The sequence below is a fragment of the Podarcis filfolensis genome (genome assembly GCF_964270895.1).
Source record: "Podarcis filfolensis genome assembly, chromosome: 17".
Taxonomy (NCBI): Eukaryota; Metazoa; Chordata; class Lepidosauria; order Squamata; family Lacertidae; genus Podarcis; species Podarcis filfolensis.
In genome coordinates this window covers 1359600-1379330 of record NC_139621.1, presented here as the reverse complement: position 1 = coordinate 1379330, position 19731 = coordinate 1359600, and the positions used below count along the sequence as shown (strand labels likewise).

At 43.4% G+C, this 19731-nt stretch overlaps 1 protein-coding gene across 14 annotated transcripts in view; it reads left to right on the top strand.

Moving 5' to 3' along the window:
* KIF17 (kinesin family member 17) overlaps positions 1–19314 on the top strand; it is a 38680-nt gene extending 19366 nt beyond the window's left edge. For 5 of the 14 annotated variants that reach the window (XM_083592167.1, XM_083592165.1, XM_083592164.1 and 2 more), the window contains 9 exons: positions 4586–4695; positions 5464–5611; positions 6889–6983; positions 8942–9057; positions 10964–11195; positions 13707–13965; positions 15027–15100; positions 16092–16212; positions 17676–19314. In XM_083592167.1, coding sequence (XP_083448293.1) covers positions 4586–4695; positions 5464–5611; positions 6889–6983; positions 8942–9057; positions 10964–11195; positions 13707–13965; positions 15027–15100; positions 16092–16212; positions 17676–17875 — 1355 coding nt within the window. In that variant the 3' untranslated portion in view covers positions 17876–19314. The remainder of the gene's footprint in view (positions 1–4585; positions 4696–5463; positions 5612–6888; positions 6984–8941; positions 9058–10963; positions 11196–13706; positions 13966–15026; positions 15101–16091; positions 16213–17675) is intronic. The other 9 variants (XM_083592161.1, XM_083592162.1, XM_083592160.1 and 6 more) reach the window with 6 other exon arrangements.
* Positions 19315–19731: the final 417 nt, after the last annotated feature.

The following is a 19731-nucleotide window of genomic DNA, read 5'->3' as shown; positions in this document are numbered from 1 at the left end:
CCCCCAGGAATCTAGCTTCTGCGCAGACACCCAACTTTTGTAAGAATATATTCAACCCCCATCCAAGAAGCCAGAGAGCTCAGCTGGAGGAGGCTGTAGTGGGTTAGAATGGACCAACTGACTAACTTGGTGTTGGCATGATTCTCACCAGAGATGTACAAAGAAGTGGAAGTGTGGCTATGCAGTATTATTTTAAATATAAAGGGGGGGGGGAGACTCTGATAGGAAGGAAGGAAGAGTGGAACAATAGCCAGGACAAGAAGCATCCCAAGGTGCTACACCAGGCCTGAGCAATCCACACATTTAGATAAAGCGTGTGGTGCTGGCCTCCTGGAACTATATCACTACAGAAAATGGAAAGTGAACACCTGGGAGCAGGAGCCATGCAGCCTTTCTGTTATTGTTACTCCTGACCACAGACTGTGCTCACAGAGGTTGACTGAGGTTGGGCAACCCTGGCCAGGCAAATAGACTCCATCTGTCATTATGTGATAGGAGCCTGTTTTTGTTTTTTGTTCAAAAAATGTTGCATTTTAATATAATTTTTTAATTAATAAGTCTAGGTGCAAAAAGGAACAAAAGTGTCATAAAATGACAGAGCATTGCTATAAGAGTTTTCCACTTCAAAAATGTTAAAGGAGTATTACATGCTGTCTTGGGAGAGCTAGGAGTGCTAGGTTTCTAAGTATTATCTTTTGAAGTATTCTGAAATACAAAATAAATAATTTTTACAACACAACATTGACACTAGGAATTGCATTGCTGATGGGCACTAACCCAAAGGTGTCCTTGATGAAAACTAGTAAGTGGACAGGAAAAGAACCTACTCATGTGACCCTGACACAAAAACCTCACACATACACCTTGTAAAATAATAAATATTTACTACGCCCCCTCTCTCTTCCCCTGCTCTCCCCCCACACCTATCTTCTCCCCCAACCTTACACCTTCAAAGTCTCACATCAGATATAACTGATCTGTAAAAAGGACTTTATGATCTGAAAATAGAGATGATGTATGTACTTCTGTAACCCAAAAAACTTTAATGAAAACAATTTCTTTAAAAAGGTGTCCTTGATGGTGGCACAGCTACAATCTCTTGTTGTACTCGTAATTGTGATGGCATTTGCTATCATTAGGAAGAATGGCATTTCCCCTGAAACTCCCATACTGCAGTTTAAGCAGGTTCGTAGGGGGGGGGGGGGCTAACCAGGTTTTACCCTGGATGAAACCTCCAGAAGGGCACCTTGGAGACTCCCAGGCTGTGTGAGATTCCTCTGACTGCTCTTTGGTGATCCCTCCTAGCCGAGTAAGATTGTCTTCCATGAACATGGTCTTAACAGTGAGTCCGTAAGTAACTGTGGAGGCCAATTCTGGATCCACACGTCCTTCTACAGTGGGGACATTGGTTTCTGGGCGGGAGTTGATCACGGTGTGGATTTGCCATGCGTGCCTTCCTCTTAGCACGTTTCTCCCTTGCATCCTGAGTTCGAGTGTCTTCAAAGCCCATGACACCTTTGGTCAAGGCTGTTCTCCAACTGGAGTGCTCGCAGGCCAGTGTTTCCCAGTTGTCAGTGTTTATACTACATTTTTTTAGATTTGCCTTGACACAGTCTTTAAACCTCTTTTGTTGACCACCAGCATTACGCTTTCCATTTTTAAGTTTGGGATAGAGTAGTTAGTTGATCATCAGGCATCTCCACAACATGACCAGTCCAACGAAGTTGATGTTGAAGAATCGTTGCTTCAACACTGGTGATCTTTGCTTCTTCCACTACACTGATATTAGTTCGCCTGTCTTCCCAAGTGACGTGTAAAAGTTTTCGGAGACACCGTTGATGGAATCTTTCAAGGAGTTGGAGATGGCATTTATAAGTGATCCATGTTTCACAATCATATAGTAAGGTTGGTAGTTCAATAGTTCAATAGTTCAATAGTTGGTAAACAAGCATTTTGGTTTCCCTGTCAATGTCCCGGTCCTCAAACACTCTGCACTTCAATCAGAAGAAAGCTGCACTTGCAGAGCTCAGATGATGCTGGATTTCGGCATCAGTGTGGAAAGATAACTGCCTAGGTAGGCAGTTATCAGTGTATCTGAAGAAGTGTGCATGCACACGAAAGCTCATACCAAGAACTAACTTAGTTGGTCTTTAAGGTGCTACTGGAAGGAAAAAAATTTTTTTTGTTTTGACTATGGCAGACCAACACGGCTACCTATCTGGAACTGCCTAGGTAGGAGAAGTGATCAACATTTTCCAATGTTACACCATTGAGTTGGATTTGTGGCACTGCAGAGGGGTTATTTTGTACTTGTTGGTGTAGCACTTTGGTTTTTTGGATGTTGAGTGATAGGCCAAGCTTTTCGTAAGCTTCTGTAAAGATATTTAGGATGGTTTGTAGGTCATCCTCTGTGCGTGCGCACACTACGTTGTCTTCAGCATACTGAAGCTCTATGACGGAAGTTACAGTAACCTTACTCTTTGCTTTCAGCCTACTCAGATTAAAGAGCTTTCCATCTGTTCGGTATATGATTTCTACTCCGGTGGGGAGTTTCCCTTTGACAAAGTGTAGGATCATGGCAATGAAAATAATGAATAGAGTTGGGGCAATAACACAACCCTGTTTAACACCTGATCCCACTGCGAATGGTTCACTTTGAGAGCCATTGTTTTCTGCGATTGTTGCTGTCATATTATCATGGAGGAGCCAAATGACATTTACAAATTTATCTGGGCAGCCAATTTTCAGGACAGTTCACAGGGCATTACGATTTACAGTGTCGAAAGCCTTAGGTCAATAAACACCATATACAGGGGTTGGTTTTGCTCTCTGCATATTTCTTGAAGGTGTCGAGTGATGAGAATCATGTTCACTGTCGCCCTAGAAGGTTGAAAACCATTTTGGGATTCAGGAAGGGTCACCTCGGATATTGTTACGAGATAGTTTGCTAAGATCCTTGCAAGAATTTTGCCGGCCGCAGCTAATAGAGAGATGCCTCGATAGTTTCCACAATCAGTTCTGTCACCTTTTTTAAAGAGATAGATAATTTTGGCATCCCTAAAGTCTGCTGGGATCTCTTCTCTTTCCCAGATTTTTTCAATGAGCTTGTGAAGTTGTTGTGGAAGTTCAATTCTGCCCACTTTGAAGATTTCGGCCTCCTTGGCTCTGGAGTCTAAAAGCATCCTACCTAGGCAGCTCTCATCCTCATCTTTCCGAGGATGCTTATTTGCAAGGGGAACCGAGCAAAGTTGAAAAGGGAAGTTTTGTTTCTTGTTCTGCTGTTAAAGGGAATCATTACAGATTGGAAGGCACCCAGCCAACCCTCTGAACTATCCTTCCTTCTTCTTTTGCTCCCCTCAGCATCTCAGATATCAATTAAAAGTGGTAAAGAGAGCAAAACACCACCCCCTGTATCTTCCGGAAGCAGGAGCTTTTGTCATGATTAGACAATATAAATGGCAAATTCACAAGATAAGCACTTCGAAGTATTGTTTGCTTGTAATATGTTTTCTCTCTCTGGGTGTGTGTTGAATGTGTCTGTATCTAGAGGACAACTTACTTGTATGTAAAGAGGGCACTGTGTAAAGATTGTACGGTCTTATACTGCAATCTTAAGCATTTTTACTCAGAAGTAAGTCCCACTGAGTTCAACAGGACTTACTCTCTGGTATGTGTCTGATCATTATCACAGTTTCTATTATAATATATGCACAAGGGGGTGCTAGACTGCGTCTTTGACCCAGATGAAAGAAAGCCTAGTTTTGCCCTTGGTTTAAGTGCTGGGAAAATTGTGATTTCCCACAGTGATTGATTGCCATATGCCGCTTTCCCACAATGAGCTGTACCCAAAGCGGCCTATGGCAAACATTCAGGACATCGATAGAGTACATGGAAATACAAATATGTAATACAAAACAAGTCAGTAAATTAAAAATAACAAATATCCAACAATTTAACAAACACAGAATAAATTCAGTATTACAAAGAAAAAACTAATCTCGACATACATAAATGCATAAATACAAAACAAAAATGAGAGTTAACTGACAATAACATTTTTAGTGCTGGTCTTGCTGCACTCCAAGTGTGCTTCAGAGAGGGGGAGATGACACACTGCTGGCTCTCCTCCTGAGGAGGTTGATAACAGTAAAAGAGAAATGTCAGAGAGAGCAATGATGGTCAGTCTGTTCCCTCGCCTCTTGGAAGTGCCAACTGCTGATACAGGTCTTGTTGCACTTCAGAGACACCTCAGCATCCTGGCCGAAATACAGTTCAGAGGGCAGGGGTCCTCTCACCAGGCTAGATGACCTACAGCTGGGTAGACAAACAAGGGGTATGAAATCAAGATTGGCCGCAACAACAGACTCACCAGTGTATATTTCCCATTGTTAAATAACAAAAGAAACAGAACATTCCAGGGTTTTGAAAGGCTCTTAATATATTTGTGGTCAATATAAACTATATCAAACTATTTGGAAATGAATTCCTTTGGGTCGTCAGGAAAAAGTGAGCTTTGCTCCCAGGCCCAATTTCCAAGCTTTCTGGGTGTGCCATCTTCTCAGTTATGTCCTTTCTCCTTCCTTAGTGGAGTTGTCTCACATGCTGCCTCCTGAGGCTGCTCAGCCTGAGGCGAAGCCAGAGCCCTCTCTTGAATCCCTGGCAGATATTGAGAAAGAGAAGCAGCTAATTCGAGAAGTAAGTTGGTGCAACCATATCTTCTGACGCTAGGGACGGGTGGGATTCCAGTACAGTCTTCCTTGCACAAACTTGCCAGGTAGCTTTTCTAATTAGCTGAACCACACATATTATGGTTTAAATTATGTTCCATCATCTATTAAATATTTATCTTTTGTCAAGAATTTGCTGAGTTTAATACCTAGCTTTTGGTAATATGCCTTTATATTTTTCTACTGTGGTTATTGTACCAATGTTTTGAGATACTGTTGTTTTAGTATATGCTGCTTTAGTGTATTTTATAAACCACCCTGGAATTGGATAATGAAGGGTTTATCATTATTTTAATAACTTACTAACTAACCAACCTATATGCGTATGTGTGTGTATCAGCATCATTGAGAAAACACCCGAGAAACTAGTGACAATGCCAGATGGACCCTCTTTGGGAGAGCAGTCCACAGACAGGTCATCACAACTGAAAAGATCTTTTCTCCTGACTACTTGATTGCCAGAGTTTGACCTTCTGATTTTAGCTGTGGTCCTAAGCACAGCCATTTGAAAAAATAATAATGAACAAACCTCTAATGATATCCATGGTATTTCCTTCTAGTTAAATATGCTTAGCAAAGTTTACTTTAAGGCTAAGTTTCTTAAAAATCTAAAGTTTTCAATTCTCTTGAAACTATAAATGAGCAAAACCACGGTGTGTCCTCCCTCAACAAATATTCTCTAGAGTTGGAATGTGCCACACCAGGATCCCTCAGCTGTTTTCCTTGACCTTTTCAGGAGTATGAGGAGAGGCTGGCGCGGCTGAAGGCTGACTACGAAGCTGAACAAGAATCTCGTGTCCGGCTGGAGGAGGATATCAGCGCCTTGAGGACTGCTTATGACATGAAGTTCCATACTTTAGATGAGAACCTCCAAAAGGAAGCAGGTATAGCCATGAAGCCAGAAGAGCGGCTGAATAATGTTCCTTTGAGTTGGAAGGGGTGGGGTGTCCTTGCACATCTCTATGACCAGCAGTTAAATTATGTTTAATAATTTCAGGTTATTAAGTTTCAGGTTAAATTATGCAAAGTAGTAAAATTAAAAGAACAAATGATGCAAACTAGGAGACTGTAGGCTGCACTCTTGAATAGGATTAGGATGTACTATTTTGATGCTTCTTTGGTCCCAGAGATGGTGCTCAGAGCCAGCTGCTCCACCAGCTGATATTTTTAAATTAAAGGAAAAAGCTCCTGGCCTGATTTGTTGACAGTCTTATCATTTGAGGAACAGGAAATGCTCAAGACATCCTCTTGTTTGAGCCCAGGGCCTTACTTATGAGTAAGGTCATTCCCCATTCTGGTGTTAAAGTCACCACATACAATAAGAAGGTAGTTAGGATATCCAGTAGAGACTCTGTCCAACACTCTCCTATCCTTTGCCAAATCTCTGCTGTCATGTCTGAGGTTGATACAAATCAACGGACGCAGCTTGTGAGCCTGGATGGTTAGCACCTGGCAATAATTAGAGGAAGTGTCCTCTATCTCTGCGATCTCTGCATCTACAATGACAGATTTCTGAATAGCTCAACTGCCACTTCCACGCCTGAGCAAGGAAATTTTCCAGGCAGGTTGCTCCCATGTCCTGAAGCCCTGGAGCTTTAGAGAGTTTGTCTCCAGGAGCCAAATCTCCTGCAGACAGACTATGTCAAATGTGTATCGGTACCTTTTAAAATCTGAGTCAGCTAATTTGTTCCTCCAGCCTGCAATATTCAAGATAAAAGTTTTAGGGCTAATTCTTTAATGATCAATAGTCAATCTGCAGGAGAATCTACCAATAAGGTGTGTCTGTTTCCTACCCGCCAGTTGGAAATCGACAGCTGATGGTATTCATTTATACCTTTTAACCTGAGGACCCTCTTTTGAGGCAGCTTCTGTGCAATATGGCTAGGAAGAGACTGGTTCTTTAAAGAAATCATGATTGCTGTTGTTGCCTTTTAGAATGTTTTAAGGCTTTGTTATTATTATTGCTCTATTTATTATTCTGTTGTCTTAGTATTGAAAGTGCCCACAGTATTGTATGGAAGGCAAAGTAGATATTTTAGAAGTCAATATATAAATGTATAAAATTGCATCACTCTCAGTTAAAAACTACTGCCTCTCTCAAGCTGAACAGAGCTTCAGGATAAAACTCATTTTTTCTCTGCATTTCCTTTATTTTCTCTAGAAACCACCCAGACAGTTGAAGCCATTGCTGACCAAGCTTCTTTGCCTCCAGGCCTTGCTAAAGAAACTGAAGTGTCAGCCAAGGTACCCAGGAAGGTGAACTTCCCTCAACAGATGAAATGATGGCCATGCAGAAACCCTTTAAAAATACTTCTAAAATGACACAGGGTCTGTGTAACATGAACCACCGATGGCCATGCAGAGTAGCTCTGTCACAGGAGACTGGAGTGTGTTTCAGTTGGAGGCGATTTGGATTTAATAATAATAGCCATTTAATAATATACCATTTATATCACTGCATTTAGGTATCATGATAGAAACCATGACTTTTTGTCGAATTAGATACACCCTCCTCCCCTTCCTTTCCCCCTCTTTAGGAGCAGCTGCAAAGATACTGGCCACTTCTGCTTGACTGACTGCAGCTTAGCATTATGCCCAACCCTAAACCATGGTTATTCTTAGCTATGGGCTTGTGAAGCAAGCCAACTTCTTAAACCAAATTTTTAAGTAGGTTTGTTAATATTTATTATGTTTTTTATGCAATAAGCTGTGCTTAATAAATAAAACCCCCAGATGTGAATGCTTCTAAATTTCTCTTTGCAGCTACAGCATAAGTGGGAGAAGAGGGGGGAGGGGAGCGTCCAAGCCCAAGGCCTGCCTATTCTGATTACTGTCACAATAAACTGTGGGTTATCATGACATTGAAACATAGCCCTTGGTGTAATTCTTACAAGAGCCAGGTAAATTAGGTCAGCAAGGGCGGATAGTGACTTCCCGAAAGCTTTTTAGCAGGTTCACAGCCGAGTAGTCTTTTAGTCACAAACCACTTCTCAACCATTCTATCTTACAGGTTAGCCCTGCTTGAATATATGCTGTGTTGTGGTGTACTCAGACACAGCAGTGGCATCTTAAAGACAAACCAATTTATTTTAGTATAAGTTTTCAAGGACTACTCTAATCCATTATACCAACTCCAAGTTATTAGAGGGACCCAGTGGTGGCCCATCCTGTGAAGTGAAGTGAAACAGAAATGTGCGTCTGCACCCCCCCCCCCGCTGCCACCAGAATGCCCCCTTTCGCTGATGCTTAAGCACCCTTCGTGGTGCTTAATTATGGGATTCAAGTGAATTTAATGAACTTTTATATATTTAGTTCCATGAGATAACTTCGAGTAAGGAATTATACTTGAAGTTAATAGGTATTCTCCTGGATTAAAACAGTTTTGAAAACCAGACTAAGGGCTCATCCAGATGTCTGCTTCTCCCACGATTTCTAGGCATGGGTCTTAGAGGTTTTCCCCAGGAAAACCCATTGTTTACTGCTGAATTGGAACAAACATCAATCCTCAGAAAAAACCAATTGTTTGTTCCAATTCTACAGTAAGCAGCGGGTTTTCCTGGAGAAAGTGGTGGGACAAAAAAAGGACCTCTGTGACCCATACCTAGAAATCATAGGACAAATGGAAGTGTGGATGAATTGATGAATTGATCCTTCAAGCACATGTGTGTTTATTTAGAAGTGAGTCCCACTAAGGTTTCCAGTAAGTGGTATAGGATTACACCCAGGCTTTGCTCAGGAATAAATCCCACTGAAATAAGTGAGACTAATTCTGGGTAAACATGCTTTTGTTGAGTTTCCTACACCGCAGTGTGCATTGTGAAGTCAGCAGCTCAGTTTCTCTGCTGGTTGATGATAGAAGCGTTTCATTGTTGCCCAGCAACTTCAGGGCATGTCCAGGGAGCAAACTGTTTCCTCTCCCTTTCCTCTCCCAGAACCTTGCACAACAGCTGGGTTGGCTGGGACTGAAGTATGGCAGCAGCAAAACCAACAGCAGTAGTAACCAAGCGCTGGGTGCACAATGCTCCAGCAAGCCTTGACCTTAGACTTCAGACTGTGTGTCCAGTGGATGGGCCAGTCTTTGTTTCCTTTCTCCCAATCCCTTCGGGGAGACAGGCAAAATATAGGATGTTGAATTTTGGAAACTTATATGTGAATCAGCTTCAGTCCATCCCTCAATGTGGATATCATGCATATTCATTTTCCCTTACACTCAGGAGTCCAACACAACTATGGCCCAGAATTTGGAGAAAGCTGTCAGACCGGGGACACCTGGGACTGATGTGGCTGAGGAACTCCCAGTGGCAGTGAACCAGCAGCAAGTACTTGCCAGGTCAGTGTGAGGAATAGACAGACCATCAAGGGGTGCAATGTTTGTTGGACTTGCTCATTTGCTCCGATCCAGAGAGGCTCCCGTGTGGGCCCTCGAGGCCTGAAGCAGACACTGTTCCATTTTCCTTCCGTGTTGGGGGATTGGAGTCCCCGCATGCACCTTCATTTCATTTCATTTTTAATGTGTATGCCCCCTTTCTATATCTATGCACAAGTCAATTTACAAGCTGAGGAAAGAACAAAAGATCATGCACCACCTCCAATACAAAAAAGTCATAATAAAAACCTAACTTTAAAATAAACAACTTACATCATATAAAGTAATCCATTAGAATATAATAGTGCACAATAAAATTAAATGTCAGTAAATAAGAGTGAATTTCTGTTTAATTATTAACAATTACAATAAATAATTGCTAAACTATAATCAATAATAATAACAGCAAGCCACAATGCATAAAATAACACAATACATACAAAACCATGTAAAAGGATCAAACTGAGAAACAAAGACGCACAACTTATAAAATTATTAAAAAAGAAAAGCCCTGAACTCCTCTCTTTGCCTCTGCTTCTGCTTGTCTTACAAGTCATGGTCTGGGAAAGGCTCCTTGGCCGGGGGGGGGGGGGGGGAGGCAAGGCAGGTGGGAAAAGCCATTGCCTGGTGGCCAACACAATTTCTCTCCCCACACCTTGCCAAGGCAATGTCTGTGGAGGATTCTGTTGTTCAGAAGGTAGAACGTCTGTGACCTGAATGGCAACTTCTTCCTCCCTCATGACAGTGGATCCTCAGTTGCTCCTCCTTTGTCCCCACTGGCTTTTCCACCATGCTTTCCTTCTCAGCCTCCCTTGGCTCAGCTTCTCAGCAACCAGCTGTGGTCCAGAGGATCTTGTTTCAGCTGCCTCTCCGGCCAGCCTTTGAAGTCTGTCTCCCTGCTGACCCCACTTCCTGCTTCAGTTTCAACAACCTTTGAATGTGCAGGCTCTGCCGGGCATGAAAAATTATTTTCCCTTTTGGAGGTATTTATTTTCTTCAGTGCACTAGAACATTGGTTCTCAAACTCTGTTTTGGGTTTTTTTTGACAGATTTATTGAGGTTTCTCAGTCACAAAATCAGAAATAGTGGGAAGTTTCCCTAAAACTGCAAAATAGCCTGCCCATTATCACCAGTATTCTCCTACAATGTGTTGGAAATAATAATAATTATTATTATTATTATTATTTATTATTTCTACCCCGCCCATCTTTGGCACAGTCTCAGTTTAGACTTACACACTATAGCTTTATTTTTCCCCCTTTTAATTTTTCCATTTTACAATGTTTCAACAACAATAATTAAATCTAAACAAATTTAACCTACATTTATTTGACTTCCCTCCCCTCCCCCTTGCGGTTCCTTATTTTATATCATAAAATTTTTATATTTTTATATCATAATCATACTGCGTAACCAATTCAAACCTATTTACAAATTTATCATTTTTACTCCCGTTATTTCTTACTGCTCATGTTTATGTTACTCCTCCTAACATTTTTTATTGTTTACAGTTTGTCTTCATATATTCCCACACTATAGGGAATATACAAAGCATTCTTTTCTTCAAAGAATTCTGGGCACTGTGTATTTTAAAGGTTGCTGGGAATTGTAACTCTGTGAGGAGGAAAATATAGTGCCCAGAATGGCTTGAGGGGAAGAATGTGCTTCATATCTTCACAGCCTAAGGGGAGCAGCTGGGAAGCTGAACAGGACTGGCCAGCACCCAATAATCTTTTGCAAAGTTCAGGGGTTCCAAGTTTCAGGGATCCTCAGCAGACAAGTTAGTGGCAAAATGGAGGTGGGAGAGACTGAATATAGAAAGTTGGGCAAGCTGTACTTAGAGCTAAGACATTGCCTCCGACCCTCTTAGATTGCAGATGCTGGAGCAGCAGGTGGTGGGAGGTGAACAGGCCAAGAACAAAGACCTGAAGGAAAAGCATAAACGGCGAAAGAAAATTGCCGATGAGCGAAAGAAGCAGCTGCTGGCAGCTTTGCAGAAATCAGACGAGGACAGCAGTGACTGGGTCCTGCTCAACGTCTATGATTCCATCCAGGAAGAAGTGCGAGCCAAAAGCAAATTGTTGGAGAAGATGAAGGAAAAGGTGATTCCTTTCCCCTCTGAAGTCTTGTACAGTGGTGGGTAAGGACAGCTTACCACACCACATTTAGATACTCAAGGGCATTGTGCAGTAACGGACTTAGGATCAGGTCCTTCTCACCATGACCTTTAAAGCAGGGGTTCCCAAACTATGGTGCATGGACCACCAGTTGTCTACAAGCTTCATTCAGGTGGTCTGTGCCTTGTCCATGTTCAGTAGTCATTGATTTTAATGGTATGTTTATTGTTTCTTTAAGTTCTTACCAGTGCCAGATTAAACCCTGTGGAGGCCCCTAGGCAGCTGAAATCTTGCAGATGGTGGGCTCGGTTTCTGAGTCAATGCAGGTTTCTCTTCCAAATTCAAATTCTTTCAAGATCAAATCAATATTATTTTGATCCGTTGTTGTGGGATCCCTAAAAGGTGTGGACTCCTAGGCCAGTGCCAACTCTGCCTATTTGGTAATCCAGCAGTGCTTCTTACATTGTATTGTTTTACAACTTAAATTCCATAAAATTCAAAAAGCATACAGCATCTCACACAGCGCATTGCAATTGTTGTAACAGGCAGAAAAATGATTAAGTTGTCCACCAAGACCTTCAGCAATTTTCTAGTTTGAGAAGCATTGCTTTAAAGCATTGCTTTTCATACTAATATAAGTAGTGTTAGTAGTATCACCACCATTTTATTTTGTATCTACATTTAGTTTGATTTTTTAAGAGGAGAAAGGGTGGTGGGGAGAGAGGAGAAAACCAGAGAGGCCTTATGGAAATGAGGTCAGAGCTCCTTTACCTAAAATAGTTGTATAGAAAAGGGAATTTGCAACAGGTTTAGCTTTCCCCACCCTGCAGAACAAGCTGCAACCATTCAAGTTTAAAGGAGCCAAGACTACCTCCATATTTGACCAAGTGGTATGTCCCTTGCATGGAGAAGATGGAGAATGCTATTGGGTGACAGAGAGAAGGCGGAACTGCTCAGCATCTACTTTGCCTCTGTCTTCACCAAAAAGAAAAGCAATGCTCAACCTGTGAGAGGGATCTCAGGGTCTTGGTAGACCACAAGCTTAACATGAGTTAACACTGTGTATATATACTAATACTGTTTTAGACTGTATCAACAGAAGTGCCCTACCTGGACTCTGAGATCATCCCCTGAGGCCCTTCTTCATGTGCCTCCTCCATGAGAGTTTCGGTAAGAATGTTCCTTTTCTGCAGTAGCTCCCCATTTGTGGAATGCTCTCCGTAAGGAGGTTTGGTGGCCACCTTCATTATACACCTTTACGCACAAGCAAAAACGTTCCTCCTCAACTAGCGCTTTGGCTAATTAATATCCCATAGCCCTTTAAATGTGTTGTAGGAGTGGGGGGGGCGGGTGATTATTGGTTTAGTTCTTGTATTTATTATGTATTTTGTGTTTTTTATCTTGCATTTTTTGTTGTGAACCTTCCTGAGATCTACAGATGAAGGGTGACATCATAATAATAATAATAATAATAATAATAATAATAATAATAGTAATAATAATAATAATGTATAGTGTTCTAGTCAAGGGAAGTAGGGCACTTCTGTTGATAAAATAGTATCAGTATACATCACAGTGTTAACTGTACACTGTGCACTTATACACCTTTATGCGCCAAGGGAAGTAAAAGTCCCACTCTATTCTGCCTTGCTCAGACCCCACCTGGAATACTGTGTCCAGTTCTGGGTGTCACAATTTAAGAAAGACATTGACAAGCTGAAACGTGTGCAGAGGACGGCAACCAAGTTGATCAAGGGCCTGGAAACCAAGCCTTATGAGGAATGGCTGAGGGAGTTGGGGATATTTAGCCTGAAGAAGAGGAGTCTCAGAGGAGAGATGATAGCTATCTTCCATTATCTAAAGGGCTGTCACATGGGAGATGGAACAAGCTTGTTTTCTCCTGCTCTGGAGGGCAGGACCCAAACCAATGGCTTCAAGTTACAAAAAAGGAGATTCCAACTAAACACCAGGAAGAACTTTCTGACAGTGAGAGCTGTTTGACAGTGCAAACACCTCCTCTTGGGAGGTGGTGGACTCTCCTTCCTTGGAGGTTTTTAAGTAGAGGTTGGATGGCCATCTGTCACGGAAACGGCATTTCCATCTGGCTTCCATCACGCCAGAAGCGGTTTATGCTGACCACATGACCCGGAAAGCTGTCTGTAGACAAACGCCGGCTCCCTCGGCCTGAGAGCGAGATGAGCTTTATGACTGATATTGTTGATTCTTTGTCGTATTTCTTTTTGTTATGTTTTCACTTTTTGTTTTGTTAACAATAAATAAAAAGTTGTTTTTTTTTAAAAAAAGTTCTGTAGTTATATTATGATTTTCAACTGAGCTAGTTCCGTGCCCATCATCAAGTGATGCTCCTCAGGTGATGCTCATGCAGGTGTGAGCCAGCCCTATGATAGGCTCAGGTAAGGACTCGTGAGCTTGTGTACTCTGGATCCCAACATTTTACTTAGTTCTTATTCCCATAACTGGCTGCTTTCTTCCCAGCTGAGGGTTGCTGAGACTGAAATCAAAGACCTTCAGTCCGAATTTGAAATGGAGAAGATTGATTATTTGGCCACCATCCGCCGCCAAGAGCGGGAGCTCCTCCTTTATCAACAGCTCCTGGACCAGGTGCAACCCCTCATACGGCGGGACTGTAATTACAGCAACTTTGATAAAATCAAACGGGAGTCCACGTGGGATGAAGAATCAGGCTGCTGGAAAATCCCAGAGCCTGTCACTCAAAAGACCAGTCTCCCTGCAGGTAAGAAGAACAACTCGGAATTACCATGTTACATTGCTCTGGTTGCCCATTCATACAAAATGGAGCAAAAATGGTCTCCCAGGATTTTCATGTGGGTTTCACTCACTTCTTAAGGACTTCTTGGGTATCTTATTTCCTTCATGGTCACTCTGGGACTATTTAAAATACTTTTCACATCTCACCTTCATGCACAGTGAAATCGGGAACAGGCTTCAGGCTCATGGACTTGGAGCTAAGCAAGATGTGTGTGGGGTGTGTGTGGATCTACTTACTGCATTCAAAATGGAGTTCTCAGAGTAGGGGAGCAAAATGTGACCCCTTCCACCACTACGCTTTGTTCCTTTAAGAGTTTTTCTCTCTGCCCAGCTCAGTTCTGGTATGGAAACCAGCTGGAGAGAGAACAACTTAAGAACTGCAGAATGCAGTGAGGTGTTGCTTCTCCAGCTGAAAAACCCCACACGTGCCTACTCAGAATTAAGCCTCATTCTTTTGCTCACAGGTAAGTGTGTACATGACTACAGCTATATATCAGAAAATCCCTATTGGTGCTAATGGAGATTTCCTCCCAATGCAAATAGCAGCTTCAAATGAAGGATTTTCCTCAGGAGTCCTGGAGAGTCCTGCCTGCCTGCTGTGATCCCAATAATCACACCCACCCTCAATTAATGTTTGCATTTTTTCAAAAATGATGCCTTAAATGCTCCTTGCTGTCCAGGGCTCCTTTGGGAGAAAGGGTGGATGATGATGATGATGATCAATAGAGGGTTTGTGAGAAAGAGACTAAACTGCTCAAGCCTCAGGTCGAAATATGAGTCCTGACCAACCAATCGACATTTGCCCTCTGATTGGCTTCCACCAATTAAGCAACAGCAACTGTTGTTGACTAATGAACGGATGGAATTTATTGCATCCCCGCTTTAAAAACGTTTAGAAAGCAAGCTGTTAAATAGGCCTTTGTAAGTCTATGCACATATTGGCTCCTGGCCCCAGGTGACATGAAACTAGCAGAGAAATGAGCCACCACTGAGGCTGAGAGCCACCATTACTCTTCTTTTCCATAGCAGTTTCATCGTTGTCACAGACCAAAGCAGGCAGGAAGAGCTCATCATCGGAGAATGGGGATGCAGCAGCAATGGTAAGCTAAGGAAGGGTACTTGGGCAATACTGAGAATGTTACACAATGTACACATAATAAATGATCCAGCGTGCTTCACTGGCATGACAGCTGGGAGTCTGCGCTGAAGGTAAAACTTCAGGGGATTCTGTTGATCTCCAAGCTGGTTCACACATTGCCTTCATAATGAGGGGAAAGAGGGAAACTAACGCCCTACTGCTTGGTCACTGGAGGAAGGTATTAGGGGTGGGGGCTTGAGTGCAGGCAGGGTTTAGCTCCTGCCTTCTTCCAGCAGCCAAGGCAAAGGTGCAGTAGCGGCAGCAGCAGCAGCAGCAAGGAATTGGCCCTATCTCCTGCATTCTTTAATCTAGAGTACAATATATAAATCAGTCCCCAAGTCAGTGTGGAAAGCTCAGACCGACCAACTGGAAGCAATCGTGGTCATGGTGAAGCAAGACCCTCTTGCGGTGTTAATGCTATGAACTCCTCCATTGTAGGCTCAGGTTGTAGATATGTGTAAATAGGACACCACAGTCTGTGCTGCACCTCATTCCAAAAGAAACACAAACTCTGGGTAAACTCCTTGAATCTCTGGAATCTCACACTGCTCAGAGTGGGGTGGCATGCAACAATATTTTCCCATTTTTCATGTTTAACCAGAGTGCATACATTCCACAGTGCTGTTACTCCCCCAGAAATTAAATGAGAAGTTAAGCTCTTCTACACACAATGGCTTTTCATAGGATACATTTAAGTAAGCTCTCAACCCTCTCATTTATGCCCCATGGATAACTTGGTCTGGATTAGATTATTCTTTTCCATGGCTTTGTAACCTAGTTTTTGGACACCAGTGTGGAAACTAGACAGAGAAGTAAGTGTAGTTCAGCAGGTTAAAAGTGGGGCTGACATGTCAGGTTTCAGCCTCAGTTTCCCTCATGCGTAAAATGTGAACAGTAGTGACCTCTTTAGGTTAAATGATGACAAACTGGTGACTGCTTGGTTATGTTCCCTGCAGGAAGAAGACCGCTATAAAGTGATGCTGAGCAAGAGTGATAGTGAGAATATTGCCAGTAACTATTTTCGCTCAAAACGAGCAAGCCAGATTCTCAGTGCTGACCCCATGAAGAGTCTAGGTAAACCCCTTCATGTGTTCTTTCCTTTTTTTTCCCAAAAGGTTTGCCTGACTTCTACATAATACCCAACATTTGTACAGTACTCTTAAGGTGTCCAAAAGGTTTCTGAAATATTATTTCAGTATTCCTTACAACAGAGGCAGGAACACTTGGCTCACCAGGGGGTCCAGTTTTGCCTGCACCAGAACCACCTGTCAACACAAGAGTGCAAGGGCAGAGTTCAGTTCTGCCTTGGCTGCAACTGCCTATTCCCAACAGGGAACATGAGCTTACAAGCCAAAACATAATTTCTTCCCCTCCTCCCATCAAGTGACAGGGAAGGGAGAAAGAAAGGTGCCTTTTGCAAGCATTGGCAGTGGGCAGGAGGAGTCCCAGCTGCTGCTTTCCCCCTCTACTAGACTTCTAAAGTTCAAGGTTGTAGCAGCTGAGCAGGCAAACCTTTGGAAGGATTAGCCCTGTGCAGCAGAGTGTCCATGCAGTTCAGGCCCCCCAAGGCTGCAAAATACTTTGCAGCAGCGCACAATCAGCAGACTCCTTTCTCAGTAGCCTTTGCCCCCCCCCCTCCACTCTCTACCCTCTACTTCCTATTTATGTGGATAATGTTGAGAGCCTGCTCTGCAAATGCCCACTGTAAAAAAAGGGAATACCTTCAAAATGCTAAAATCTCAGTCTCTCTCTTCCCCCCCCCTCCTGTTGATGGAATCTTCTGCTCTTGCTAAAAGGGATAAGGTCAGGCCTTATGTTGCAGTCCTACAGTCATTTAACTGAAGTTAATAGGACTTGCTTCTGAGTAAACATGGTTAGGACTGTGGTGTTAGTATGTCACTGTACCTATTCCATATCATCAACATCCTCTGTTATTATACAAGTATCTAATATGCACACATACACAATAGGCAATGTACAGGGTTTTGTTTTTTTAAAGCATGTCTCAAAATCTTTAAAAAGCATAGCCTCAAAATCTTCCTATATACATAACAATGTAAGGCTGTTGATGATGTAGTTCATGTGGCTGTCAGGAGGTGAGGGCAGGTGGACTGGGTGATCTGTTTAACCTATTTGCCAAACCGCTCTGTGAAGCACCTTCCCCCATCCATTAAACATGGCTGCAGCGAGGTTTAATGGAGGGGAAGAGGAGGTGTGTCAGAAAACCACCCTCTGAAGGGGGTTCAGGTGAGCTGTGAGAAGGAGGGGATGGGCAAGGGGGGGTGAGGTAAAGAGAGGGAAGTTGCAGGATTGGCAAATGGGTTGGTGAGTGGAGCGAGGTGGGACTGCAGCCCCGAGTATTAAAAAATATTTATGCTAAGTGATGTATAGGTTTCTCCAGGGAGATGTAGTGTTTCATGTTGAAATTAGACCAAGTATCTCAATGTTCTCTCTCTCTCTCTCTCTCTCTCTCTCTCTCTCTCTCTGTGTGTGTGTGTGTGTGTGTGTGTCTGTGTCTGTATTTTTGTCCTTTGCAGCTTCCCATAATTCTCCCCCTTTGCTGAACAACAATACCTCCATCCTGACTTCCAGCCTGGCTCCTATTCCCCCTGCCCAAACGGTGGAGATGCCCCAGCCACGTCCCTTTCGTCTCGAATCTCTGGATTTCTCCTCTCCGTCAGCCAAGACAAAGCGCAAGAAAAGCCGGAACAACTTGAGTGGCAGCGACCCTCTCTGACTGCTGTGGTTGTTGGTCTGCTTGCCAGGCTAGTCAACATCTGGACACCCTTCCTTGACCCCCATTTTGGGGACCATAGCTGCTTTTCAAAGGGATCCATGGCTTTTCTTTCCCTTTTGAGGAGAGTGAAAGCAATTAAATGCTGCTTCCCACAGACGATAGTGTGGTCAGCCCTCCATGTTCAAGGTGGAGCTGATACCTCTCTCACAGTTGCCTATTGCTTTGCCATTTTGTAGTGACCTTGCCTTTCAGTCTGCTCTCCCTCTCCCAATCATTGAAATGCACGGCAGCAGGAAGCGAACTCAAACCCAGAACAGATGGATTAAGAATTCTTGGTGGTGGACCTTAAGATTATCCAAGTGTTGCCTTTTGCCTCCCTAATTTGTTGTAGGAAAGGACGCTAGTGGGCATAATCTGGCAGAAAATCCCAAAGCCCATTTAATAGCCTGTAACATCACTGCCCTGCCTGTTTAGCTCAGTTTAGATCCTGACTCTGCTCTCATTTTGGATTTTGAGGGATTCTGAAGCAGACAGACAAGAGGAGAAGGGAGATCCATTCTACACTTAAGAGCAGAATAGTGGCTGAAGGGGGTTGAATTTTGAGTAGTTGAGAAGAACAGTGCTCAAAGCAGAACCTGCACAGTTTAAATTTATGCTGTGCTGGGTGGGAAATGCCTTCTGGGAGCTGCCCGCCTGTCAAGCAGCGTTCAAGGGGAGCTGAGAGGGCTGAGTAAGGCTGGGAAGCTCCACTGTCAATCTAGGCAGGGGGTCAGAGAAAGGGAGGGTATGTCTGCCCAGCTCACGATGCCTGGGCTGCCCCAGAAGCTGGACTCCAGAAGCTTCTCTCCTGCTCTTCACTCAGCAGCCTAGCATTTCATTGCAGCTCAGTTGCATCCCCATATAGGGTGTTGGAGGGGAGGATTGCGGAGGGGGGGCAGATAGACAGATTTCCCAGATTATTTCTCTTCTGCTCAGAAGGCACAGTACGGTTTTTCTACACCCCATTGTTCTTGGGGACATCATTAAATTAATTAATGTCACCTTCCAAAGCTCTTCAGTTTTACATTTTTAGCTAGAGCAATTTCTTGTCACTTCTGCAGCCTGAGATGACCTCAGTCCAGCAGGCACTTCCCTCCTCCTTCACCATAGCAAGAGAATACACTCTTACAACAGTTTCACTGCCACGCCTTAGCCACTGCTTTCTTCAAGCCCATTTCAAGATGGATGCCTCACCACAGAACGCGGGCTTTTGATACTGCACAATAATTCACCAGCTTTGTGCACTAGATGAGAACAGTTGAAAACGGGAGTGGGAGTAAGAGTAGCACATTCATGTGGGAGTCAGATGTTAATTTAAGGTACTGCTCTCTGTCCATGTGTTAGTTGATTTCTTTGTTTTCACCTTTTATGTGAGCACAATAAACTGCCTGTTAATGAAACTTTAGCTTGGTTGCTCTATAGCCCATGTTGTCCTCCACTATCCATTCTCAATTTAATTGTAACCCTGGAAGGAAATGTGCCATAAACAGAGGGCAGGGAAGAAGAGAATCTCTGCCAAGAATCTCTGCAACCTTGGACCCCAAACGCTGGGGGTTCTGAATGACTTCCTGCCTTCTCCCTCCCAGTCCCTATCTGGGATTAGCATGCAATATCTGCGCTTCCCTCATACCACAGATTCCTGGCAGGGGCCCTGAGGCGGGGGGGGGGCGCAGAGCGGAGCGGATATTCTGCTGGTCTCAGCCCAATCAAGGAGCTTCAAGTACAATGGGAGGCTGCTGCATACCAGTACCAAACTGCTGCATGCCAAGAGCTGCTGGGCTGTGGTCTCCATCGGGCCAAACGTAGATGCCATATTT